Source organism: Podarcis vaucheri, assembly GCF_965113315.1.
Source record: "Podarcis vaucheri genome assembly, chromosome: 7".
NCBI classification, from domain to species: Eukaryota; Metazoa; Chordata; class Lepidosauria; order Squamata; family Lacertidae; genus Podarcis; species Podarcis vaucheri.
The window spans coordinates 30638793-30666522 of NC_138765.1; the positions used below are offsets into that span (position 1 = coordinate 30638793).

Consider the following 27730-nt stretch of genomic DNA (forward strand, 5'->3'; position numbering starts at 1 on the left):
GGCCTTACCATGAAGCAACATGAAGCTGTTGCTTTAGGCAGCTGATTTCAGAGAGGGCCCACCCTTTCCTCCCCCCCTTTCCATTTTTGGCTTTCAACTCCCTGGGTCCCTTCAAATTAAAGAAACAACAACAACCCAGCCTCTTTAAAACAGGACACATGAGTTTGTATTTATTCAACATTAGTCCTATGCTGAGTAGACTCATCAAAATTAATGCTCATACCCAACTTTGGTTGATTAATTTATTGGGTCTACTCTTGAGTATATCTTAGTTGGGTACAACCCACAGATACCCTAACGGACAGATAGCAAACTCACAGCAATGCACTGGCATGCGCAAGAAGAGATTGGCACATTTGTCCATTTTTGTTTCAGTTTCTCATTTCCCCCCCAGAATTCAGAGCATATCCACTGCACATATAGTGTACGCATTTTTGTGTGCATTACGTGGCTGGGGAGCTGCACTGCAAAATTTGGAGAACTGCAAATTCTCAAGGATGCCTGTGTTTCACTTCACGTATCGTTTTGGAAATTGTGCAATGAGTAGGTTTGCCTTCAAATGTGAACTGAAATGAATTTCTCCCCCATCCATACGCATAAGGGCTAGAAACTTCTTTTTAAAAAGGTTTGGGTTCTCAGGAATTTCATATGCTTTTGTGGTTGCAGCGGACACACACGCAGAAAGAGCCCCGAGAACAGAGACCAGCAGTACTGCTATTAGTAACAACAATAGGCTGCACAGGATCAGTCCGTTGGCCAGTTTAATATTATTTTTCGAGCCTTAACGGCTTCAGTTTCTGAAGCACTCATGAAATATCTGGCTTAATAAAATATAGGGCCTGGCTGTTTCCTTGCTAGCTTGGGAATTTTTTTCCTCCCTCCAGAAAAAAACAATTATCAAGTCTGGCCAAAATTCTGACTCCTTGGTAATTACTAGTAACAAAGTGCAGCTCTTTAGGGCTTTCTTAATATTGTGTTATTTTTAAAAAGAAAAGGGGGGGAGTGAAGGGGGGACGGGGGAGAAGCATGTTTCAATTACCTCAAAGAAATATGATTACATGAGGGTCAAACAATTAAGCTAAATGGTTCATGTGTTGGTTCATTACTTTCCCCATCCATAAACTCAGAGGGCAAATTGCCAGGAGTCTCAAAGTAACTGAAAAGCAGGGGAGACAGAGGACGTTCCTCCCCCTACTTGCTTCTCCCAACATAACCCTGTTCACAGCCTCTGGTGCTTTAATGCAGTTATGGCATGCCTAGGCTAGGGAAATGAGCTCTGCTTTAACTACATCCAGGCCCCAGTCTGAACACACAAGCAGAGCTAAGGGCTCCTGCCCACCTTACCTTTTGTCTAGGCACATTTTTGTGCTGCAACAAACACAGCCCCCAAAACAGTCCCGTTTTGACACAGTTATATAACCCATGATTTCAAAGCTATAAAAATTGTGATGGGCAGATCACACTTCAGATAAGTCCAAATTCCCCTTCCCTGCTTTAAAACCTCAAAGAACATAAGAAGGGCCTGTCTGCTGGATGAGGCCAATGGCCCATCAAGTCCATCAGCTTGTTCTCTCAGTGGCCAATCAGATGCTTGCGAGAAACCTGCAAGCAGGAGCTAAGCGCAGCAGCACCTCTCACCACTTGCAAGACTCGGCAACTGGTATTCCGAGAAGGATAGCTCAGTTGGTTAGAGCATGGTGCTGACAGCGCCAAGGTTGGAGAGCTGCATATTCCTGCATTGCAGTGGGTTGGACTAGATGATCTGCAGGGTACTTCCAACTCTACAATTCTATGATTCTATGAAATACTGCCTCTGACAGTGGAGCTATTATATCCCTGTTCCATAATCACTTGGTATCCAACTAAAAAACCGCCCAAACATAAGGAAGGTGCTCTGATAATTTCAGTTACTCTTTTCTGTACTTTTTTGTAATGCTGTGATGCCCTTTTTGAGATGAAGCAACCAATATTATTGACACTGTAAGTGTGACCGGCAGCAAAATTTTTGAGTGTCAAGGATCCTGTTCAGGGTTCCAGCCAGCCAGCCATGCCCTCTTCCAGGATCTTCCATTCCGTACTCTGTCTCCCTGCCTCCACCTCAATTGCTTGTGGCTTTTTCTTTCTCAACATCCAGCCAACATTCTGTGCCCATTGAGCATAATCAATCCTCACTGAGCTGTTTTGGGGGTCGGGGTCTGTCTTAGCAATTCCCCAGCCCCATTGTTTTTTGTGCTTCTGTAAACCACGGGGTGAACTTGTGTTCCTTGCAAATATGAAAAGAAAAGTCCATCCATTTTGCCGTTGCCGCCGTGCAATTTCCAGAATGCAATCACATTTTGAAGTTAGAGCTTTGAATAAGGCAGCGCTGGCATTTCAGCTGTGCCTTGGTGTTATTTTCATTCCTCTTCAGAAATTACAGAGTTCTTTTTATTTTGTGCACAGTCAGAGTGATGATGGAGACTTCTGTTGTGGGGGGGGGAGAGGAAGCTGAACCTTAAGCAGAGCTACTAAGAACTAAAATACATGTCCCTGTTTCATTGGAAAGTAGTTTGGCGTGTGTGGGGTATATGTGTGTGTCTAACCCTGTCCATTTTTCGTTCTAGCCACACGCATTGTAGAATGCAGCCTTGACAGCTTTCCACTGGTGTAACATGGCAGAGGGGACAGGGGATTGTAAACAATGGGTTTAAAATAGCAAAGATACACAAGAGTCTCTTGACAATTCAACGAGAACTTAAATGTATGCAAAATAAGCGCAGTGACCATTCAGTATGGCAGTTAGTTTGGAGGTGATACAAATCAACTTGCTTAGCATAGTAGTGGGACTGGTAGCCATTGTCTCTAGTTAAACTCAGTTAATAGGTTCAAACTTTCTAATTAGTTCTTATTCACCTAGTCCTCCTTTGGATCTCTTCTTTAGAAGAATGGCAACTTGGCAGTGTGTTTGATCTGCTCACGGCTCATGGGGAGAGAGAGACTACAAATATTTCCCTTGCTTATGTGAACTAAAAGAAAGATCACTGGTATTTCCAGTGAGATACAGTACACAGGAGGATTTGATTCCCTCTCAGGATGTCTTTGGGAGTATCAATGGATAGATATGAAGACCAGGAGGAGGAAATATGTATGCAGAACAGAATGTGAAGGCAGAGGAGAACTGAAAAAGCAGAACCATTAATACTTGTTGAAATGAGCTGGACCCCTAGGGCAAATGGGGCACTGCCCCACCAACCTCAATCAGCTGGAGGAGGAGGGTCCTGCTTCTGAGCTTCCCATGGGCATCTGCTTGGTCACTGTGAGAACAGGATGCTGGGATAAATTACTCTTCAGCCTAATCCAGTAGGCTTCTCTGATGTTCTCTGGAGTCTTTCACTGACACTCTTTAACTTCTGTTTACTGCTGGCTGCTTTGCAGCTGTTTTGTTGTCATTCTTATTCTTGTTTTATGGCTGCTGTTTTTAATGTGGGATTTTTATTTTTGGTGCTGGGATTGTCTTGCTTTATTGTGTTAATCATTGTTTTAGTCACTCTAATTAGCTGCCTTAAGCCCCTTGCATTGAGAGGCGGGACATAAATAAGTTAAATTGAGCGTACCTGATGACTGGAAGTTTAAGGAAAGGCTCATACAGGGGCCCAACTGGCCACCTCGTCCTTTGAAGATGAGATGTTTTGCTAGACCTTCATGCCAGGTGTTCTTGACTGATGCACTCATCCAGAATTGTCTGCCTCAACAGTGGTTCATTTGAAGGGGGCAAGGCCAGAGCAGTGAGTAATCCAGAGTCACAAGAAGCAGCCTTTTGGGGATGGATCACCTGGGCTCACAGAAGCCTTCTGTTCTTGCATTCTTGCAGCACACTTGTTATCTACTCAAGGAGCACTGATGTGCCACAGAATGTGGTATGAGAATAGGAAGCTGTTTAGTGCCAGGTCAGGCTATTTGTCCCTGTGTAGCCCCAAGGGTGGGGAATCTTTTCTCCAGCCAAGTAATATGTGCAAACATGCATGTATATGTAACATGCGCACAAAAATGCATTTATTAGTGAAAAGGACAATAAAACTATATTATATTAGGGGAAATGGGTTGCAAAAATATAAATGTTTGACAGAATTGCATCCAAAAATGTGTATATTAGGAGAAAGTAACACTGGAATGCAAACTGATATGCAAATGTGGAGAACTAAAGCTAAGGCTGGAAAAATTGGAAACTAAAATTGACAGATTTGCCAATCCTCCCACTCCCAAGTACGCGTTCTTCAGATTGCGGCCTTATGGTAAGACAGGCTCAGCCACAGAAGAGACTGCCTGGGAGTCATTGTGGGTGCTGAGGTGTGATTGACAGTAGTCAAAAAATATTTAAAGCTGGCATCAGTTTCCTTTCACATGCTTTTTTACCCTCCTTGTGGTTTCCCCCTTCTTTAAAGGTAGGGCTGCTGATTAAAATGTGGGGTTTTTTTTCATTTATTAATCATCTGCATTGTAATAAATTTGTACTTTACGAAACCTGCAACATAAGTACACTTGTTTAAATTGTAAGGTAGTATTAGATCAGTCACAGCTTAATGAGCAAAAGTAACCACACGTTGTTAGAACATGTTTAATTTTTCTCATCTGATCCTTACTACTGTGGCATGGCAGAACAAAACAACTTTAAAGAAAAAGAAAAACCTACACAATTCACAGTTGAGCAGTACTTTTATTAGGACAAACTAAAATGCCGCAATATGACGAGTTTTCAGGTCCTCCAGAATTCTTCATTAAGTAGACTGCTGTTGTTTTTTCTTATGGATCAACCTTTGCTTTAAAAAACAAAATAAAGGCTATGTACACATCAGCAGCTTTAAACACCATGAGGTTGCTTTTCCCCAATGAGTTTCAAATGGTTTTCTTACATTGTTGTATGGACCAGCAAGAGGGCAAGGACCTGCCCATGCCAAACTCCAATTCACACATGTGCTGTCTGTCATCTGCTCATGTGCAACAGCTGCCTGAAATGTACACACCTCAGTGTAACCATGGCTTCCATTTGCAAATCACATGGAAGGTGGTTTGAGGGAAAGGACACTAGTCAGGAATATTTCTTAAGAAGCTACAGGATACAGATGGATTGTGGCTAACATTGTTTGGCTTCAAACACCAGTGATGGGAGAGCAGTGGAGCTGGAATAAATGGTAATGTGTACATAGCTAAATTAAGCAATTGATTTGTGGTGGAGTCTCCTTCTTTGGAGGTCTTTAAGCAGAGGCTTGACAACCATATGTCAGGAGTGCTCTGATGGTGTTTCCTGCTTGGCAGGGGGTTGGACTCGATGGCCCTTGTGGTCTCTTCCAACTCTATGATTCTATGATTTTTTGGGGGGGGGATGGGGGAGGAGAGAATAGCCCATCCTGTTTATTTATGCAGCATCCCTCCATTGCTCAGTTAGGAAACTGCTTTATACTGAGTTGGGCCCATTGGCCCACTAGCTGAGTTTTGTCTGCACTAGGTGTTAACTAAGGATTGAGCCCAGTATTTTCAGTTTTGATGCCTGTCTAGGGGCTCGGGATTTGTTCCCAGTCCTACCTAGGAACCTACGGGGTGCAACGAGGAGTAATAGGCTTATGTGCACTCCGGCGCCACGCGTGATAACTTGGAATGCAATCCCTGTGCAAATTGGGGGTTGCCTGTACACAACAAGAAAACCTAGATATCACAAAGTAAAATGGCAGCAGTGATGATTGCTGGGAGGAAGGGTGTGGGCAAGAATACAACTAAAAAGTCACACTGCTGGTGAGATTTAAAGTGCATCAGTGAATAAAAAGTATAGTGCCCTTGTACCTTAACCAGCAATATCAAAAGCAACAGGATGGCCATCGTGTTGCTTTTGATACTGCTGACTCATATTTTGCAACACAGGGGTTGGTTTACTCATTCTTGTACCTTAACTAGCAGCTTGACCTACAAAAGACAAAAAGTGAGCACTGTTTGACACTTAAGATGTGTGTTTTCGGGGCCCACTCTATTCCTGTTATTGTAATTTTTTTAAAAAATAATAATTTAATGTTTAATTATTCTAACATACCCTGGGAACTGCTGGTGAAGGTGTGTAACAACAACAACAACAACAACAAAACAACAACAACTGCTGCTTGAAGTTCACTTTAAGGCACAGTTACAGTAGTCAGTTGAAAAGTCGCCATCCCTATCAATGTATCAACTATATCTTTAGTTGATTAATATTTTTGCTTGTTTGCTGGACTGGTTAAATGTTGTAGATCCTGATTTGGGGTATGTATAACTTCAGAATGGATGGTGGTTAATAATGGGCAATAATTATTAATAATAATTATGGTCAATAATATATTCATTTCTGCTAAATAACTCTGATCTGACAATCAGGTCAAAGCAACAGGCTCCTCTAGATTACCCTCTTTATTGAACATCCATCCTGATTTGTTCACAAAAAGCTATGACCCAGACTTTTTTGTTTTTGCTCTGCTTTGTTTAAAGCACAGTTAAGTGACAATCAGCACTGGTTCTGATTTGCTTGTGGGGTGTATATATGGCTTACCATTAATCATTTGTTCTTCTCTCACTTTTCAATAAATTTCTATGTTACTTTCTTAACTTCAAAAGCCTTTTTAAAAAGTAGATTTATTGAGCCAGGGCGACAGAGTGCTTTAATCCACTTTAATTGCACAAGCCTAATTTTCAGGACAGCATTTGAATCCCACTTGTGACTTTGGACTTGTGGAATAATTGTTCCACATGCCTATCACCTCACCTAATCCCATATTGAATCCCACCGCGCAGGGAACAAATAAACCAATCCATAGAATGCACTCCTAGCATGTCAAAGTAAGGCCAGGAGCAGACCAGTGCAAATTTAGACACCTCCCTAGCAACATCCACAATCCCTTGCAAGGTCCCTTTGCCATGAGGATCATCTCTGGACTGAGCCCAATATTTCTAATTGCCATTATTTTTATGTATTTGATATCTCACATAAGTTGTATTTTGTCTTATAGTGCCACCTACAGGCTCCCTGCCTTTCTGCTTCACAAGTCAATTGCTATTAGGGGGTCTCTGAACAATAAGATCCAGGTTGCCATGTTTTGAGCCTGGGCAGTCTTACGTTGTTTTTCAGACCTTAAATAAAGGACTTCAGTTGCTTTCCACATTGGTGAGCAGCCCAAAATAGATAATGCTACAGATTGGGAGATGCCTATTTCCAAATGGTTCTTATCCAGCTACGCATGCGTAGAGCAACACCCATATACAGGTCTACATTACTGTAGGCAATAGCCTTGTGGCTGTTTTGGCACACTGGCATGCTTAATTGCCACCCCAGTAAAAACTTCACCAACCAATTTTCTGTAGGATGGTCAGGTGCAAAGGAGGACAGGGCTCCCTGCACCTTTTATAACAGTTCAGAAAAGGGAATTTCATCAGGCATAGCTTGCATGCAGCTTCCTATACATCTCGTTCCCTGTTTACTGTCTCCCAGTTTCTCAGCTTTTAACCTGGAGCCCATTCTGCACACGTAGGACTGCCCAGAAGCAAATGCTTTGGCTGATGCTGTGTGGAAATGTTTCTAGGTATGATTAGGTCACTAACGCATGCTTATGGAAATCTCAGTTAATTGGCTCCCTTGGTTTTAATCAATTGATCAATTCCCTCTGCTTACATTTCCATTACGCGTATCTGCACTGAGCAATAGTTCTGAAGAAAGTAGCTTACTTTATGTTTGCTTTTAGATGGTGCATGTATATATCCCTAAAGGGAGTCTAAAGCCAATTCAGAGGGCAATGCTTCCCAAACACCCAAACACTTATTTAATAGATTTATATCCCACTTTTCAACTAGAGTCCCCAAAGTTACTAACAACACCAAAGAAGCACATGCTCAGAAAACAAAACAACCAGTCCTGCTACAGTAGGAGCTGGCATCAGCTGCTGTTAGTTGGTTCTGTGGCTGCCAAGGAGGAGACAGGCCAGCTGGAGCTGGTCTTGAAGCTTCCCTTGCACTCTTCTTCCTTTCCCATTTAATGGTCAGATTCCAAGCTAGAATTTCTCTAATTTTAAATTTTGATACTGTACCATTGTTTAAATTAGCCTTCACCAACCTGGTGCTTTCGAGATGTTTTGGACTTCAACTCCCATCAGCTGCATGCAGCCAGGATGGCCAGTGGTCAGGGATGATGGGAACTGTTGTCCAAAACAATAAAGTGTAGAAGTGTAAAACCATTAAGTCCAGATTCCAGAGTCTAAAATTACCTAATTGCATTACTTTTCCTGACTCTGCTTCCTGATTTCTGAATCACCTCTGACATCTGCCTACTGCTTATCCTTGACACTTTTTCATGGCTTGTTTACAGTAGTGACGGGGGATGGAGGAGAAATTTGATTTAGTACATATTTAAAGCCACATCTATCCAATTTCCAAAACAATATGCAAACTGAAACACACTCATCTGATTTTTGCTATGCAGTTCTGCAACCAACCAGTGCTTATATAAGTGCACATATAAGGGGAAAGTGTGCATAAAAAGGAAGATATTTGTAAAAACAGCAAACAAATATGCTTCCAAAAATGTATACATTATTTAAAACTGCATATAAAGCCGTGTTTATTGGGATAAATTTGTACTAAAATGTTAATGAATTCCCATGATATATATATATTAATCCATTTGGCGCAAAATGTGGAGAACGGAAGATTGGAAAATACTGAGACAACTGAAATTGACAGGTCCTTCCGTTCCTAGTGGGGATTTGCACATTAAATAGTATGGGAAGTAGTATCTTCCTGTCACCACACATAATTCCCATCTAGTCTAATACAGATTTTCTGTTAATTCATTGTTAATGTACAATGATATGTGTTAATTCAGTATTAGTTCCAGCAAGGCATTAAATGTTGAAAATGCATGTGTAAACTTGCCCAGAGTCCAGTTGCTCTCAGCTGAAACCATTAGTCAGTTGGGATGCCCACTAACCAGGAAAAAAATGGCTTGGCCTATGCTTTGTGCCATTAGAGGCTATGCTTGATGGGATAGATATAAATGATGTCATTGCATATCCACAGATCAAGCTACTGTTAAAGGTTTAGTTACAAGGGTTAGTTGAAAAGTTGGCCACTTCCTGCTTCCAGCTGCAGCAGCTCAGAGAGCAAAGCAAGCTGCTCTCCCAGAATTATCCCAGGTGTGGCAGATATAGCAGGGCAGGGAATCTTATCACTGTGTAAAATCAAGAGTAATCCACTGAAAACAACTGAAGTGAAAGAAGGACTCAGCCAAGGTACTGAGTCTTGCCAGCTACATCAGATAGACCTGCAGATCAGCACATGCCACAAAGCTTTGTTTCAATATAGGCCCTTCCCATCCCTAATTTATTTGTGATTCTCCCGGTTGAGAACGAGTGTCTACGATTGCCACATCTGCAATGCATGATCACATCTTTGAAGAGGCAGCGTGGGGCTGTTGTTGATACATGCATGTCAAGTAATTAACATTACTCATTAATGCTTATCTCTCAACAAATTCACCCCATGTACATCAGTATTCAAATAACGAATCAGGGCCATTTCCATTTAGTGAGCCACAAGTCCTCCGTTTCTAATAGCCGAATCTTCATATCGGGAAAGTGTGACTTCCTCAGGGAAGGTTAACTGGCAGCCTGCAAGGATGGATTTCTACCACCACTTCTCAAGCCAATAACTGTTCCCTGTGGCAAGCCTACACAATGTTAATCAAATCCTGTTGAGAAGTTTTGCTGACAGGAAAGAAAATTACTTTCCAAAAGTTACAGGCGATGAGAGGCTTCCATGCTGTAATGTTCCATCTCTGTTTTGTGGTTTTGTATGCGGTCTCTTGGGCAGGCATGAGGTTGCATTCACAACTGAGGTCTTTTTTTGCTAGAGGCGTGGCTACCTTATTATGGAACTTAACTAGCCATGAGGAAATCAGTTTGTGTAACAAAATATATTCCTATATTCCTATTTGAATAATAGAGCTCCACACCCCAGAATATGGACGTTAACAGCCTCTGTTATAAAGGGAAACAACTTTAAGTGAGAATGCTTCCTTTTTCTTCTATTAATAGTACTTACTATTATTGTTAATATTTAATAATATAAGAAGGTAGCAATTTCCATTCCGACTTCTATTATTCACAGTCAACACTGTTTGCATTCTGCTGCACTTCAGGTTCTACCAAATACTTTATTATCTCCCTGTCCGCTATTTAACGTAGCTTACATAACTATGCAATTTACATAACTTACATTTCATTTCAATGTAAGGGAAACATCAAACGACATTAGTTATAATGTGTGGCCTTTTAAAAAACCCCAGCAACAATATAGACGAACACCAATGGTATTCACCGAAATGATTCTTGGCCACAGATGAACATGTGAACTGCAGCAATTTCTACTCTATTTTCTGTTTTTGTTGGAATCGTTAAATTATTGATTGCAGCTGGTTACCAGGCAGCAGACAGGGGTCCCTTTTCCTAATTTCTACAGGGTGGTGCGGTATGTTGCAAAGCAAAATGCTGACAAAAGCTGCAGCCACCCACCATCTTTCCTTCTATATCCCTCTCTATCAATCCCAGCTTTTGCCCAACCTTCCCAGGTGCTGACAGCAGGTCTGATTGAAGGAGGGGAACCATCCATTAGCGATAGAGCACACACATTGCGTGCAGAAGGTCTCAAGTTCAGTTCTTGGCAACTCTGAACGGGACTGGCTTGTCTGAAACACTAAAGAGTTCCTGCCAGCCAGTGTTGACAATATTGAACTCGATAGACTTGGTATAAGACTGCTTCATGCATTCCTACGAACTAACCAGTATGACTACCACCATCATATCTAGTTTGATCCGTAGAGTTGGGATCAAATTGTGGGAGCTCTCCCATGACTTAAAAGAGGGGAAATCGAGTAAACATGGCACATCTCCTCACTCCAAACAACTGGACTTCAGCCAACACATCAAAAGAGAGAGGCAGAGAGACAGACTGAGGATAATGATGATTATTTCCTCTTCACAGTTGGCCCATTCATCAAGTGGCCAAAGACCCTTCTATCCTTCTTAATTGCTGAATATGCTTTCCCACTTGCTGCTTTAGGGAGTTGGTGTAAATCTTTGGACAACATATACAAGCCAGGGACTGAGGGTGGGGCCTTGACACACTTTTTTCTTTGCTTCAAGGGCAGGAAAAGTCAATAGGGTCAGTATCTTAAGAAAGCAAGAGGAAACCAAAGGAATGGCTCAGTGTGACCAATGGCGTAAGAAACGTTCACATCAAGCATATCAGGGCCAGCCCAGGACATTTTGCTGCTTGAGGCAAAACAAAAAATGGTTGGGGCCCCACTCCACTTCCCCTGCTGTGGCAACTGGAGGCAACGCAGGGAAGCCCAGGAATGCTGAAGGCAGCAGAGGAGAAGAGGCCAGAGAGGAATAAACAGTAGCAGCAGCAGCAGCCCTGCTCTTTCCAAGCAGCAACTACAAGCGACAAACACTCTGCCACTTGAGTTATGAAGAACTCATACAAGCCCAACAACATACGGAGATTCTCCATCCATAGCGTACTTCATACCTCTCCGCCCTCTAAAGTTGTTTGTCAGAAATTATGAAACTTCCCTAAAGCAGTTAAGGATGAATGGGCAACTGCTGACTGCAAAAGGTGAAGGAGGAAAAGGAATCCAGGCCTTGTTGTCAGAGTGACAGGGATCCTCCACTGCCTAAGAAAGATAAATAAACTCTTCTAAATTTTGCACATTTAAAATGGAAGCAAAGAATGTCAAACAGGCCATTATAAGGCATGTGCATTACAGGAAGCAACAGCCACTTTGGGTTGGTTGGTTGGTTGGCTGACTGGTTGAACTTTAAAGGCTTTGCTCTTCCACAAAGCGTCCAGGCGATTTTCGAAAAGAAAAAAATATATAAAGCAAAAAAGGATAAAGGACACCAGCTGTATAACTTAATGCTGACTGTGCTTGTATGCTGTATGACAGTTTTAACTTTGCATTGTTCTGGCTTTTATGAAAACATCACAACTTTCCCGGAGGTTTAAGAAAGCCAGTTCTTTTCTGCCCAATTTGCAACCCTACCCTGGGAGACCTATCATCTTCACTAAATGCAGGAATAGCCAATGTGGTGCCTTCCACATCATGTTGGATTGCAACATTTACCATGTTTGCCCAGCTGCCCAGAGCTTTTGTCATTTTCCTCCATTTCAACTAAGAGGTTTGCACCCAAATGCTGTGGATTTGTATTGCTTTAATTTATTTATTACTGCAAAGCAAATGCTTCTCTTCATCAGAGCGGGGGTGGGGTGGGGATTTGAACACAGAAAGAGCAGCTTTCAACCTCTCCTTTAAGGGATACGTTTCCAGCATTCCATGCTGCATTTTTCAGCATCTCCGCCTTGCGCCAAAACGCCCCAAACCACCAGCGTGCTTTTTATTACTGCCTGCAGTATCAGATTCACATCTATCCTTCCATATGGAAAACATTTCATGTGTTTGATGTAGCGATACAGATCTTCTTATTGGGCAAGCGGGCTGGGGACCCAACGCGTTCATGTCATGATGTCATGGTGTGCCAAATGCAAAATAGCTTTCGTTTAGAGTTTAATACATCCTTGTGGACACGAAGAGGGCAAATTCAGTAGCATGTTGTTTCTGGTTGCATTTTGTTCCCCCACCGTGCTCTGAATTGGTCACATCCTGGAGGCAGGGGGGCAAAAAGGATAATCATTTATGTTGATTGCCGCCCAGAATAATCTAGCATGGTCTTTGCGAACCTGGTGCCCTCCAGAATCTATGGATTGCAATTCCTTTCAGCCAGCTGGAGTTGTCATCCGAAATGCCTGGAGGGCTCCCCGTTGGCAAAGACTGTTCTAGCATAAGCAACATGTCTGCAAATATAAACTGGATAAACTGAGACCTGCAACAAAATGTCCATCTTCCTTATGAGGGATGGGAAACCTGCAGCCCTCCAGATGTTGCTGGGACTCCAACTCCCATCAGCCACAATCGGCATGGTCAGTGATCAGGGATTGTGGCAGCTGTAGTCCAGCAACATCTTGAGAGCCGCAGGCTCTCCATCTCCAGTCTAGACTCATCTTTGATGGGCCTGCTGGCCCCAATTGATTCTGTACTGAATGTACTCGTTGGCTTTCCTTGCTGTTCCAGGGCATCGGCAGAAGCTTGAAGAGCAAACCAAAACCTATGGGGATCGCTTTGGGGAGCTGGAGAGGTTGCGGCACCCAATGAGGATCACTCCCACCACCCCCAACCCCCGAGGATCCTTGACTGCTCCAGGACATTTTGGGACACAAGCACAGAGTCAGATCCAAGGTAAACAGATTTGGTTCCTTTGTAGGCTCAGGTCTCGCTGCAAATGGTCCTCCTGCTGCAATAAGTGGAGCTGAATACGGGTTTGGTTTTCTTAGTTTGGCTAAACAAACTAACAAACAACATGCATATGCAAAGTTTAAGGTGCCAGATTCAAGGTTGGTGTACAAAGTCCTATATAATTTGGGACAAAGATGCCTATTACTACTACTACTACTACTACTACTACTACTAGTTAGTCAGTCACTAGGGCAACCCAAAGCGACTTACAACCAAACAAACAGAAGGTCATCTCCCAATTGATCACTGTATTCTGCAGAAGAAGCCCCTGCAGATACCACCTCATCAGGAGGTCTGTTCCATACAATGCAGAAACCAGGCCTTTAGTGTGGTGGCACCCAGCCTTTGGAGTTCTCTCCTGCTAATGTATCAGAGAGGTGCTGTCTCTATTGTCTCTTTGGCAGCTATAGAAGACTTTCCTTTTCAAACATGCCTTTTTATGTGGAGGATTATTATTATTATTATTATTATTATTATTATTATTATGTGTATCTGTATTGGATTTGAAGTTGTTTTTATATATGTCAACATAGTTTTATATATGTTTTTATTGCTGATTGTTAAATTGCTTTTCATTGTTAAATCATTTTGAGGTGTTTCATAGGAAGCAATTTATAAATGAAAAAAAATAACAATAATAAGTAGGGTGTGCCTTGGCTGGCTGGCTTGAGTCATCTGGTGGTGTTTACTAGCCCAGTTCTGCTGCATTTGCTCTCTTCACTTCACTGTAGTACTTTGTAGGATGGATCACAAGTCTTTCTATTGAGGTGAAAGGGGTGAATGTGTATTACTCCAACTGTCCTTTTTCTTAGTCTTGCTCCCTATTTTTCGGGAAGTTCTTGAGTCACTACCACTATTTTGCTTTGTATTCTGGGGTGCCTGTTTTAAAAAGCACATGTGAATGCGCATATATCTGGCGAACAGTGAACTTTTCCTCCCTTCCCCTGCCAACCAACCACATTTCAACTATTCCATATTAAGACCAACCATATTTTTTGTGAGATTAACTGATGTAACTGATTATATGTTGTGTTCAACATTATTGGGGTTAAAATTAAGGGAATTGTCAATTTACAATATGAACCGACCGCCTAGATATCTGCAGATAAAGGGTGGTAAACAAATTTAATAAATAATAATAATAATAAACTGCAAATCACATCAGTAGCTACTATAGAACAGACTGATGCAGAACAAATGACTACATGCTGTACAATGTAAAGTCAGTGGATAATTTTTAGCATTTAGCATTTGTAACTTGCAACACTGGGCAGTTGTGGTTGTCCTAGCCGATGGTGCCCTGAGAAGCTCCCCAGACTAGGCACCTCTCTGTCCCCTTTCTACATTTCCTAGAGTGCCTAAAGCAGCCTCCAGCTGGTCCTGTTAGCTAGGGATGATGGGAGTTGTAGTCCCAAAACAGTTGGAGGGCCGAGTTTGGGGATGCTACATCAGGCATCATGGGGTAGTGTGAGAAATTTTAATGCCGACCCTCATTGCGGCAGCGGACAGTTGGGATACCACTTATATTTCCCACAGTGCAGTGGAGTGACTCAGCTTTGGGCAATCTGGGAAATATGAAATGACTTACCGCTATTGCTTTGGCCAAGTATAGGCAAAAAACATAAGGGTGGGGTAATAGGTGCCAGTACTCACCATGAAGTTGTTATAGTAAGCATCATACCTTTTAACGACAAAAGAGAGAGGTGCCATTACTGTGAACCCTTGGGGGGTGGTGCAGATTCATGAAAGCCAGAATGGTGCAGATGTTAGCATTTTTATGCAATAATAAGTTACAACTTTCTAAAGCCACACTCGGGGTGATATACAGCATCTTGAAAACCCTAAAACAGTTGAAGCCGCTAGTGTTGGTGATGGTCTGGAGAGACCACATAGTTTTCCTGGGTGGCCTTGAGTACGGTAGTCTCTCAGTCTAAGCACTTACTAACCTTGAGTAGATTTTGCAAGGATTAAAAAGAGCAGAGCCCTGTTTCAGCCACCCCATAGTTCATTGAAGGAAAGGTCAGGTACAAACAGAGAGAAACCAAGATGATAGTCTTGCTTCTGGCCCCCCTCCCAGCCCTCATACCATTCAATAACAACCACACAAACACCATACACACAACAACTTCCTCTGTTTCTTATGCTCAGACCAAAGTACTGATGATGTTTTGTTTTTGTTTTTTGCAAAAATGGTACCATTCGTGTGCAAGGTGGGTGTATCAGTAGGCTTGATCAAGCCTAGAGGTTTGCAGTCAGCCCAAAAAGAAATATGGTAGGGGGGAAACCAAAGGACTTCTCCCCCCCCAACACACATAAATAATGCTAAAAAGCAACTATGCATGCATGTAGCAGGTGCCTGACACACCTGGATCCATTGCCATGAAACAAAATTGGCTCCAGGGCTTGTTTGGAAGGCTTCCAAAAGCAGTTCCTGGCTGAATGTGGTGCAAGATAGAGAGGGATGGAGTGGAGGAAGCTTAGAGGACGAGGAAGGGACTAGCTTGTGAAGGCACAGGGTTGGATGACTGGCAGCTGGCCCAGTCCACACCTTCAAAGCTCCGTCTTCTCAGGTGGGGATGCTCTCCTACTCTGGGCAGCCTCATCCCTGAGAAGGAAGAGCTTTAAAGGCTCCCAGGACACACACAAAATGTTTCGTTGCAGGGCCCCACTTGTTTTTCTTTAACCACCACTGACTCAGCCTTAAAAAGCGAACACAAGGCTCTGGTGCATGCAGGTCAGGCAGTTGCCTCCTAGCGCTCATCACCAGAATAATGTCTAGGGTAGGGCAAAGGCAACATTTCTCACAGAATAATTTTCTGGCTCTTGTTTTGTTTTGTTTTAGCTCTTTCTTGACTGCTAGAGAATTTTAGTCCTTCCTCTGGGAAATAATCAGCAAAATGGCCTCCTCCAGGTTTCCCTGGCTGTGAATTTTTAACACAGCCATCAATCCGGTTTAAATATTGTTTACTATTATTTTAATATCGGTCACATCCACACCACACAGCTTCCCACAGAGAATCCTGGGAGCTGTTAAAATTGTATAAATGTGCTTTAACTGTATGGTGTGGATGTGACCATTGATAAAGAAGATTATGGGCTTGGCTCCTTCTAGTCCCCTCTCACTTCCTTCATCCACCAACATGAACTAACAATAGAGTTCCATCTTGACAGCAACTGAGCTGCAATTTCTCAGAAAAGAATTTCATCATATCTCCCCCAAGAATATTCAGCAAAATGTGCCCACACATGTATCTCCCTGCCAACAAACAGTGTGGAGAATTTTCATTCCTCCTCAGCTTTTGTCTAGGAAGGTATCAGTCACATCTAAATAATCCTTTCAAAGGACATTTATACCATATTAGCAGTTAAGGCTTCCCCCAAATAATCCTGTGAACTGTAGTTTGCCCCTCAAAGAGTTACACTTCCCAGGGTCTTTAACAAACTACAGTCCCCAGGATCCTTTTGAGAAAGCCATGTCCTTTAAATATGTTTAAAATGTCTTCTTTCTTCTTTGGCAATCACTCACAGCCAAGTAAGATTATCTTCCATGAACACGGTCTTAACAGTGAGTCCGTAGATGAGTGTGGAGGCCAGTGCTGGATCCGCACACCCTTCCACAGTGGGGACATAGGTTTCTGGGCAGGAGTTGATCACGGTGATGGCTTGCCAAACGTGCCTTTTCTTTTAGCTTGTTTCTCCCTTTTATCCTGAGTTCAAGCGTCTTCAAAGTCCATGACACCTTTGGTAAGGGCTGTTCTCCAATTGGTGCGCTCGCAGGCCAGTGTTTCCCAATTGTTGGTGTTTATACTACATTTTTAAAGATTTGCCTTGAGAGATTCTTTAAACCTCAAAGTGCAGCACTTTGGGGGTTTTGGATGTTGAGCGATAGGCCAAACTTTTCGTAAGCTTCTGTGAAGATATTTAGGATGGTTTGGAGGTCATCCTCTGAGTGTGCAAACACTATGTTGTCATCAGCATACTGAAGCTCTATGACGGAAGTTACGATAACCTTGCTCTTTGCTTTCAGCCTACTGAGATTAAAGAGCTTTCCATCTGTTCGATATATGATTTCTACTCTGGTGGGGAGTTTCCCTTCGACAAAGTGTAGGATCATGGCAGTGAAAATAATAGATAGAGTTGGTGTGTTAACACAACCCTGTTTAATACCTGATTCCACTGTGAATGGTTCACTTTGAGAGCCATTGTTATCTGCGATTGTTGCTGTCATATGATCATGGAAGAGCTGAAGGATGTTCATAAATTAATCTGGGCAGCCAATTTTCAGAAGGACAGTCCACAGGGTGCTATGATTTACAGTGTTGAAGGCCTTAGGTCAATAAGCACCATATACAAGGGTAGTTTTTGCTCTCTGCATTTTTCTTGAAGCTGTTGAGTGGTGAAAATCATGTCCACTGTCCCCCTAGAAGGTAGAAAACCATTTTGGGATTCAGGAAGGGTAGCCTCGGATATTGTTAGGAGACGGTTTGCTAAGATCCTTGCAAGAATTTTGCCGTCCGCAGCTAATAAAGAGATGCCTTGATAGGTTCTGCAATCTGTTCTATCACCTTTTTAAAAAGAGATTGATAATTTTGGCATCCCTAAAGTCTGCTGGGATCTCCTTTCTCCCCCAGAAATTTTTGATGAGTTTGTGAAGCTGTTGTTTAAGTTCAATTCCACCCACTTGGAAGACTTCAGCAGATATCCCATCAGGTCCGCTGGCTTTGTTGTTTTTCATTTGGTTAATAGCTGTACACAACTCTCCTAGATTTGGAGATAATGCAAACTCATCTCTAATTTGTTTCTGTGGAATATGTGAGAGGACCTCAGCAACTATGGGTGAGTTGCGGTTAAGGAGATGCTGGTAATGTTCTTTCCAGTGCAATGCAATAGCTTCTTTATCTTTTAGAAGTGTGGTACCGTCTGTTAAGTGTAGGGGGCATATGTCATGATTTATTGCCCCATAGATAGTCTTTGTGGCTTTAAAGAAACTCTGTGCATCATGAGTGTTGGTTAAGTGCTGGATCTCTTGAGGTTTTTCTTCCCACCAGGTGTTATTTAGTTCTCTGGTTCTTCTTTGAACCTCAACCTTAGCATTGGCATAGGTTTTTTTCTTAGTGGCACAATTTCTATCTCTTTGTCAGAGCTGAAAGGCCTTCATTTTCTTGTCAGTAATGTGTTCAATCTCACTGTCATTCTCATCAAACCAGTCTTGGTGTTTCTTGGTTTGGTATCCAATAGTTTGTTCACAAGCTACAATAATGGATGTTTTAAGCTTTCTCTGTTCCTCAATGTTATCAGGGAACTCTGAAAACAGATGGTCCTTAAGAGTCTTGAATCAGAATGACTGAATCTGTATCCATTGCCCATGTGCCAGTTCAAGACTAGGGGCTTCCAGATTTCACGGTCCTGGGTTTGGGATTGGTTTTTGGAAGATGTCTATGTGTGAATCTGTTTTATGTGTGTAGTTCAGTGCACGCTGACCAACGCACAGTCTTCGCAGTGAGGCTCTATTCTGATGGCATGAGTATCACGACGACCAGTAGATTATTATCTGCTGCAGCCTTCTTCTGCCTTCACAGCTGTTGTAACATGCCACTTGTTACCTTCTGCCTGTTCTGCCATTGAGGATTTTTTTTATCACTCTTTGTCTAGCTCCTCCCCTTTGACCGTACAAGGGTCATAGGAACGTGTAAGCCCACTCACCACAACAAGGTGATGATCCAGCGAGTGTTTAAAATGTATAGTGTGGCTGTGACCAAAGTTTGTACCTTTCTATTGTATGCTTCCTTTGAGCATAAGGACACCACACTGGCCAGCTCTAGATAGGGAGATATGGAGGGCTGCATTCATTCCCCAGGCCTATCCCTATCCCTGGCCTAGCAGTAGGCTCAGCTCTGAAGCACCATGACCTACCTGAATCAGACCGGACACGGGCTAGAGCTCAATGTCGAGCCTACCAAGTGGCAATGGTGACGGCGAAGAGGGCCTTCTTCGCCGCCTCCATTGCATCTGCAGAAAACAGCAGCAGGAGACTTTTTCAGGTGGTTTGCAATCTATGTAGGGACCCCAAGATCTCCTGCAATGCTTTTGCAAAGTTTTTTTGCAGATAAAGTCGCTCAGATTCAGAAGGAGGTAGACTCCACCGTGGGAGCAGGGCCAGGGCGGGAGAGTGCTAGAGTTCTGTCTGGTCCTGTTACATGGGATCAATTCCAATCTGTTACCTCCAAGGAAGTGGACAGGCTGCTTGGGCAAGTGAAACCGACCACCTGTCTCCTTGATCCTTGCCCATCCTGGCTGATAAAAGCGAGCCGGGAAGGGCTATGCAATGGGCTCTGCGGGGTGGTGAATGCTTCCCTCTGTGAGGGAGCCTTCCCAGACCCGCTGAAAGAAGCGGTCATTAAACCACTTCTTAAAAAAACATCTTTAGACCCGGCCAATTTGGCCAACTATCGCCCAGTCTCAAATCTACCATTCTTGGGCAAGGTGATTGAGCGAGTGGTTGCTGAACAACTCCAAGCACGCCTGGAGGAAGCGGACCATTTGGATCCCTTCCAATCAGGATTCAGGCCTCACCATGGGACTGAAACTGCCTTGGTCGCGCTCGTTGATGATCTCCGGCGGGCTAGGGACAAAGGTAAGAGCTGTTTCCTAGTTCTGCTGGATCTCTCAGTGGCCTTTGACACCATTGACCATAACATCCTTCTGGACCGTCTAGAGGGGCTGGGAGCTGGGGGCACTGTCATACAGTGGTTCCGCTCCTTCCTCCTGGGCCGTGTCCAGAAAGTGGTGGTGGCGGATGAGTGTTCAGACCCTTGGGCCCTCACTTGTGGGGTGCCTCAGGGTTCTGTCCTCTCCCCCATGCTTTCTAATATCTATATGAAGCCGCTGGGAGAGATCATCAGGGGGTTTGGACTGGGTGTTCATCAGTATGCAGATGACACCCACCTCTACCTCTCCTTTAAATCAGAACCAGTGAAGGCAGTGAAGGTCCTGTGTGAGTGTCTGGAAGCGGTTGGAGGATGGATGGCGGCTAACAGATTGAGGTTGAATCCTGACAAGACAGAAGTACTGTTTTTGGGGGACAGGGAGTGGGTGGGTGTGGGGGATTCCCTGGTCTTGAATGGGGTAACTGTGCCCCTGAAGGACCAGGTGCGCAGCCTGGGAGTCATTTTGGACTCACAGCTGTCCATGGAGGCGCAGGTTAACTCTGTGTCCAGGGCAGCTGTCTACCAGCTCCATCTGGTATGCAGGCTAAGACCCTACCTGCCCGCGAACTGTCTCGCCAGAGTGGTGCATGCTCTAGTTATTTCACGCTTAGACTACTGCAACGCGCTCTACGTGGGGCTACCTTTGAAGGTGACCCGGAAACTGCAATTAATCCAGTATGTGGCAGCTAAACTGGTGACTGGGAGTGGCCGCCGGGACCACATAACACCGGTTCTGAGAGATCTGCATTGGCTCCCAGTACGTTTCCGAGCACAATTCAAAGTGTTGGTGCTGACCTTTAAAGCCCTAAACGGCCTCATAGAATCATAGAATCATAGAGTTGGAAGAGACCACAAGGGCCATCGAGTCCAACCCCCTGCCAAGCAGGAAACACCATCATAGCACTCCTGACATATGGTTGTCAAGCCTCTGCTTAAAGACCTCCTGTATACCCCCATTGTTCAGCCCGGACACTGAGATCCAGCGCCGAGGGCCTTCTGGCGGTTTCATCATTGTGAGAAGTGAGGCTACAGAGGGCCTTCTCGGTAGTGGCGCCCGCCCTGTGGAACGCCCTCCCATCAGATGTCAAAGAGAAAAACAATTACCTGACATTCAGAAGACATCTTAAGGCAGTCCTGTTCAGGGAAGTTTTTAATATGTAACGCTGTACTGTTTTTAACACTTGATTGGGAGCCGCCCAGAGTGGTTGGGGAAACTCAGCCAGATGGGCGGGGTATAAATAATAAATTATTATTATTATTATACCAGAAGAATGTCACAAAGACCTCACTTTTTGTTCTAAGTAAGAGCCTCCAAGCTGTTGTGAGGGAACTATGACTAAGAGCTAGCACTGGATATATGCACAGAGGAGCCAGCTTGATGACATTTGTTTTCAAAAGTTGGCCCCATCAGCTTTGAATTCTTCCCTTCTGTGGAGGGAGGTGTGGTGCGGCTTTTTGTTCTGATGGAACTGCCAAAGCTCTCCTCACCCTGCTTTTTGCCTTGTGGGTTTAGTCACTGAGCTACAACAGTTGAACTGAGTCCAGATATTAAATTATATATTCAGAAGAGCCTCCTCTAGGTTCCTCAAGGGGTTTGATTGTTCCTGGATGCTCCTTTGAACAACAGAAATGAAATTTGCTATGGAATTAACCTTAATCACATGAACAATGAGCCACTAACTTTTTGCGGACACCCACTCAAGCTGGTCCTTATATATACAGAGACATATTGCTTCAGCCTTCACTGAGACAGTCTTCAGGAAAACCAACAACCCTTAGGATAGTGCAACCCAGTTGCACCCTAACAGAACAGTCTGTGTGGCATGAGAAAGAAATGAGTTAAATAATCAAAGACTTCTGTGAAACTTACGCACGGAGGGCAGGCACAAGCTACAACCTCTCCTCCATCCAAGGTGGAGCATATCCACCTTACAGAGTTGTGACAATTAATATGAGGTAGGCGAAAACCAAATGGCTGGTGCCAATTTGCCAAATGGAAAAATTCCTACCCGGCCCCGAAATACAGCGGCCAACATAGCCCATAGCATGCTTGGAGCACCAGCAGCACCCTGAACTGAGGGAGGGTGGGTGGGAGAACCAGTGACAAAAACAGAGGAGAAATTCCCACATAACTCAGCAGGGTGGATGACTGAGTAGACATGTGTAGGATTGCACTGATAAATTTATATTATTATTATTATTATTTCCTTGATTAATCAGGGGCTGCCTTTTAATTGATTAAATGCTTTTAAAATTCATTAATCTAACCCATTAATTGTTTAAATATTGCAGCCTCAAGTCCCTTGTCCTGTCAGTGCAAGGATTTACACTTGTGAAAGGAAACTTTTCCTCCTCTCCTCCCCTCTAAATCAGGTCTAGTGGTTCCCCCCGTCGTCTGAAGCAGATTTGGAGAGGGTGAGGACATGCAAGGGGAGAGGAGATGGGGGAAGCTCCGTTGCAGAATCAAATCCTTGTGCCGACGGAACAAAGGGCATTGGATGCCACCTTTAGTATTTTTGTAGGTGTCTTAAGTTTTACTCAGTGAAATGGTTCAGACATCAATGGATGTGAACCATCAGTTAAATGCTACGACGCTTAGAAAATACGGCTATATTGTAAGAGGTTTTAAGGGACAGACAGAAAAGGGCTGAAGGAGTGAAGGATTGGAAATAAAGGCACAGGGAGACACATCTGCCCATAACCTTGCCAACTATATTTATACATGGGTGTTAAATATCTCCCATGTTTATCCTATCCATCATCATAGCTTAAGCCAGAAAAGCAAATATATATCTTAGGAATGTATGAATTGCTGGATCTGATTTGTCTCGTTGAGGGATGGGGGAGAATACATGAACCAAAGGCAGCTATCCTTTGAAATTTGAACATCTCTGAATTTTGTGATTCAGTTCTTCAACAAATAAAGTGTACAAATATGCGGATATTCAGATAAAGTGTTCATAAAAACATATATTATTGAAAATAACATACAAAATAGCAGTATATTAGACAAAATTGCATGCAAATATATATACTAAAACGCTTATGAATTTTCATTATGAATATGTATATTATACTGATACAAGAATGTGAACTAAGGTTATGATTGGGAAAATGAGAAACTGAAGTATCCCAAACTAGCAGATTTAATGTTTCAAGGCTTGTTCAAACATCTCCATTTGTGAAAGAAATTATGAGTCACTTTACTTATGAGTAGGGATGGGTGAATCTGTCAATTTCGGTTTCTCGGTTTCTCACACTTTCAATCTTAAGTTCATTTCTCTGCATTTCCACATCAGTTTGCAATGTGGAAGATTATTTTAAACGTCCTTGTGAAAATTATCAGCATTTTAGTGTGAACTAAGCAGTTTTGCTTAAAATACACATTTTTTGCAAGCAATTTCCTTTAAAATGAAATTATTTTCACTAAATATACACATTTATGCACACTTGCCCTTCGTGGAGGGAAGATAAATGCTAATTGTGTGGTTCACACCTGTTCATCTAGTGTTGTGTGTGGAGGGTCTGGATTCAGGGTCTAAAAATCACCTAGCTGTACTGCTGTCTGAAACAATGGCCCCTTCCACTTAGCTTGCTTCTATATTGGGAGGAGAGGAGAGGGAAGACCCGGGGAAAAATAGCTTTCTACAAGCTGTTGCTTCTTGGAATCTGTGAAGTCAGGTTTCCTCCAAGGCTGGTATGAAAACAGAGATGACATTTTATTGGATTTGGTTGTTTGACCTGGAAAGTGAACGGAGAAGCTTGAAAACTCATCTGCGTGCTGCTTGGCTCCTAAGCTGAGGTTGCTTAAGTCACCAGCATCTGTGAAATAGGAGGTGGGGAAATCAGGGCAAGTTGCAAGCTGGGACTCTTGTGACCACCACAAGGCAGAGAGAGTGGCCAACCCCAAGCGGCAACAGTGTTACGCTAGTCGGAACGATGACCTCTGGTTGAACACAAATTCTTGCTTCCCAGTTCCCTGATCCAAAGTGTTGCCATTTCCGTTGATAGATCGGGTCAGATATTTGGAGTGTGCGGGCCCTTGGTTTGCTCTCACAATGGTTAAATTATTACCTCTAAATGGGCTTATTCAGTTAAGGCAGCAGCTGGTGCGATTTTGAGAAGAAAATAAACATTTCCTTCAAATATTTTGATTGGCAGCACGACAAGGAAAATACTCGCCCTCAGAATTGCGAGGGCCCCCAAGAAAGCAATACGGGAGCAGACGAAATCTAGAAGTCAGCCTGTAGTATTTTTTTCCAGAGGTGAAACCATAAAAAAATTGTGGCGTTTTAAAAAACTATTATTTAACTGGTGGGTTCTTGCTCAGTGTGTGTGTGTATGGAAGAGCGGGGCGGGGGGAGAGAGACATTGTCAGCTATAGTGGCAGATGGAGTGAAAAGATGACAAGAGTAACAAGAGGTTTTAATTCTGCTTCACACTGTGAAACAGAGCAAGGCAGAAACTCCAGGCCACAGTCTTAAGGCACCATTAAAGCGCAGCACATTGTCACTTATTAACACTGTTGTTAGGTACATATAATGCTTGAGGAACAATTGCTTGTGAACTTCCCTAAGGCATCTGGTTGGCCACAATGGAAAACAGGATGCTGAACCACAAAGACCTTTGGTCTGATCCTGCAGAGCTCTCTTTATGCTCTTATGGTCAAAGATGTCCTATTTAGCCAGAAAGCCTTTTCCACTCACAGAAGGGCTGTTTATGATGGAGGCCACATCCGGACTATACTCTTAAAGCATTATGATGCCACTTGAACAGTCCTTGGGAACTGTAGTTGGTTAAGGGTGCTGAGCTCAGATTACTATTTCCCTCAAAGAGCTATAATTTCCAGAGTACCCTTGGTAGAAGGACCGACCATTTAACCACTTTGATAACTGTAGCTCTGTGAGGGAAATAGGGGATCTCCTAACAGCTCTCAGGACTCTTAACAGTCGTTACCAGGATTCTTTGGGGGAAGCCATGGCTGTTTAAAATGGTAGGATTCTGCTTTTAATATAAAATGGATGTGGCCTTAGTGGAAGACAGGGCTGGCCCAATACAGTTTGCTTTGTGAGGCAAACAAGATGGTGCATGTACATACACACACACCACACTCTATGTGCTGAAGCCAATCGGAACAATAGCTGAATCTTACACTGGCAATGGGACAGTTTCCTCACCTTACCTGAGCAGATTAGCTTTAGGCAGGCAGAGGAAGCCACACAGCTCTGCCTTCAAACTGCCATTATCCCCCTTCAAGATTTGGTGCTTGGGGCAGCCTAATGTTGGTTCCTGTGGGAAAGCCTTGTGTGAGAAAAGTGACCTCAAATCCAGAGAAGTTCTTTCATTTGTGAAAGAACACACACTTTTAAATATATTTTAATGAATAGTATTCCTGCTCCGGATCAGAAATAATCAACACTTCCTGAGTTTGTTGCCTTCCTGAGGTTGTTGGTCTTTAACATCTGTCAGCCCCAGTCAACATGGTGAAACATAATAAGAGCCAGAGTCCAACAACTTCCAGAGGGCACCATGTTGGCTAGCCCTGCTATAGAGCCTATATTGTCCCATAATAATATATTCCCCTCACCCCACCCCCTACAACCTTGCGTAACACAGACCAGCAAAAGAATTACTCTGCTGACACTGTCAACTCACTGAGTTTGCTTGTGGCATGTTCTCCTATGGAGTCAGTCTCCAATTGCTTCCTTAATGTGACTGATTCAAAATATGCAGGGGAAATCATGTAGTACTTTCCTCCCGGGACTGTACCTATTCATCAACTTTATCCTCCTCTTCTTCCTCACTTAGTGATATTAAAGTGCCTAAAACAGTCTAGCACTGTGCAGTAGAAATTAAAATAAACAGGTTGCTGCCCACAAAATCTAATTAACAAAAGAACAAAAGCTACAAAAATATGGTGGTTTATTATCCGAAGCATGAATGCACTCTGTGTTGCGAGCAAAATACAGAGGCATTGTACATGGTCAAGTAGAATTGTTATTTCAACAAAAGTCCATTTGAGATAAGTAAACATCTCAATGTGTCCTCTTAGACAATGCACACAGTGCCTTAGATAGTTTGAGGGCATCCTGACATTGACTCCACTACCTCCACTGTCAGAACCAGTGAGGTGCCAACTTGAATAAAATATTGGAGAAGCCCAGGTAAGCTCTGCCCTACATAATCACATGACGTGGTACACACATTTGCCAATGGCAGTGGCCATAAACCTGGGGGGCATACCCCTCAAATATTTGGGGGAGATGAAGCTCCCTCAGCCCCCAGGAGTTGGCTCTTATGGAACTAGTAATGGTTCTGAATACCAGTTGCTGGAAACCACAGGAGGGGGGAGTGCTGTTGCACCCAGATCTTGTTTGCTGTCTTCTCATAGGTTTCTGGTTGGCTACTGTGAGCACAGGATGCTGGACTATCTGGGGAACTGGCTCTTATGTTCTTATGAATGTTGTTCTGCTTGGGATGATGAGCTTGGGATGGCGTGAAAAATTGCTTTGCTGTATCCACCCAAAGGTTCATCAAGTCCAACATTCTGTTTCCAGCAGTGGCTAGTCAGTGGCAAAGCACATGTTTTGCCTGTGGAAGGTTTTGCCCCTTGGCTGGAGAGGCACTGCCAGACAGTGTAAGCCAGGGAAAGGGAACCTGTGGCCCTCCAGATGTTGTTGGACTTCAGCTCCTATCAGCCCCAGCCAGCATAGCTAATGGTCAGAGATGACGGGAGTTGTGGTCCAACATCACCTGGAAGGGCCACAGATTCCCCTTTGCTTGTGTAGACAAGATTGAACTAGCTGGAACAATTGTCTGACATGGCATAAGACAGCCTCTTACGTTCCAGGTTTACTTTGAAGCAGTGTCATGTTGGACAAAGCTGTCGCTTGTCTCCAGCATCTGATAACCAGAAGCACACCTTCCCCGACCATGCCTTGATTTCAATAACCATTCAGAGCTCTATCATTAACTTCTCTAGCCATAGCTAGTATGTATGTATGTATGTATGTATGTATAGTTAATAGAATGTATAAAGCACCTCATCTTCAAAACCTCCAAGCAGCTTACATAAAATATACATTAAAATTATGATAAAATCAGATGTTAGAAATAAAAAAAACCAGCAGTTTAGAAAGATACTTTATAAAACACATATTTTAAAACGTGTCAAACTTACATGTGTGGTTTAGCTTGCTGAAAAAAAGTTTTTGAAATTTGATCAGAATAATGTTTGTATTTTTATTTTTTTTAAGACTACAGCTCATGAGGATTAGAAACTTGCTTGCTTTATCTAAAAACAAGAAGCAGCAGCAACATTGGTAGATATATTTCTCAGCTGTATTTCTTTTTCACTTTGCATGTAGCAGGAGGAAATGCATAGACCAAAAGCCTACCTCTAGCATCTTTACATAGCTCCCCCTTCCTTTTTGTTTTGTTTTGCAAGCCAACAGTAATTAACACATTTACACTGTTGCTTTTATATTAGCAGCAGGCAGCAATTGCCAAGCGGTGCAAGCTCAGACTCATAAAAGTTGGCCTCTCTAAAAACTTTAAGAGTGTGTTAGGGAGGAAAACAAAAAGGGGAAATGTGCCCTGAGCTTTTTATTTGAATTTGCTCTTTATG

The 27730-nt window shown here is 43.1% G+C and overlaps 1 protein-coding gene across 1 annotated transcript in view; it reads left to right on the forward strand.

Moving 5' to 3' along the window:
• Positions 1-27730, forward strand: part of RUNX3 (RUNX family transcription factor 3) — a 127612-nt gene that overhangs the window by 91223 nt on the left and 8659 nt on the right. Inside the window, exon 7 of the mRNA XM_082231817.1 lies at positions 13175-13339. Within this exon, the coding sequence (XP_082087943.1) occupies positions 13175-13339 (165 nt within the window). The remainder of the gene's footprint in view (positions 1-13174; positions 13340-27730) is intronic.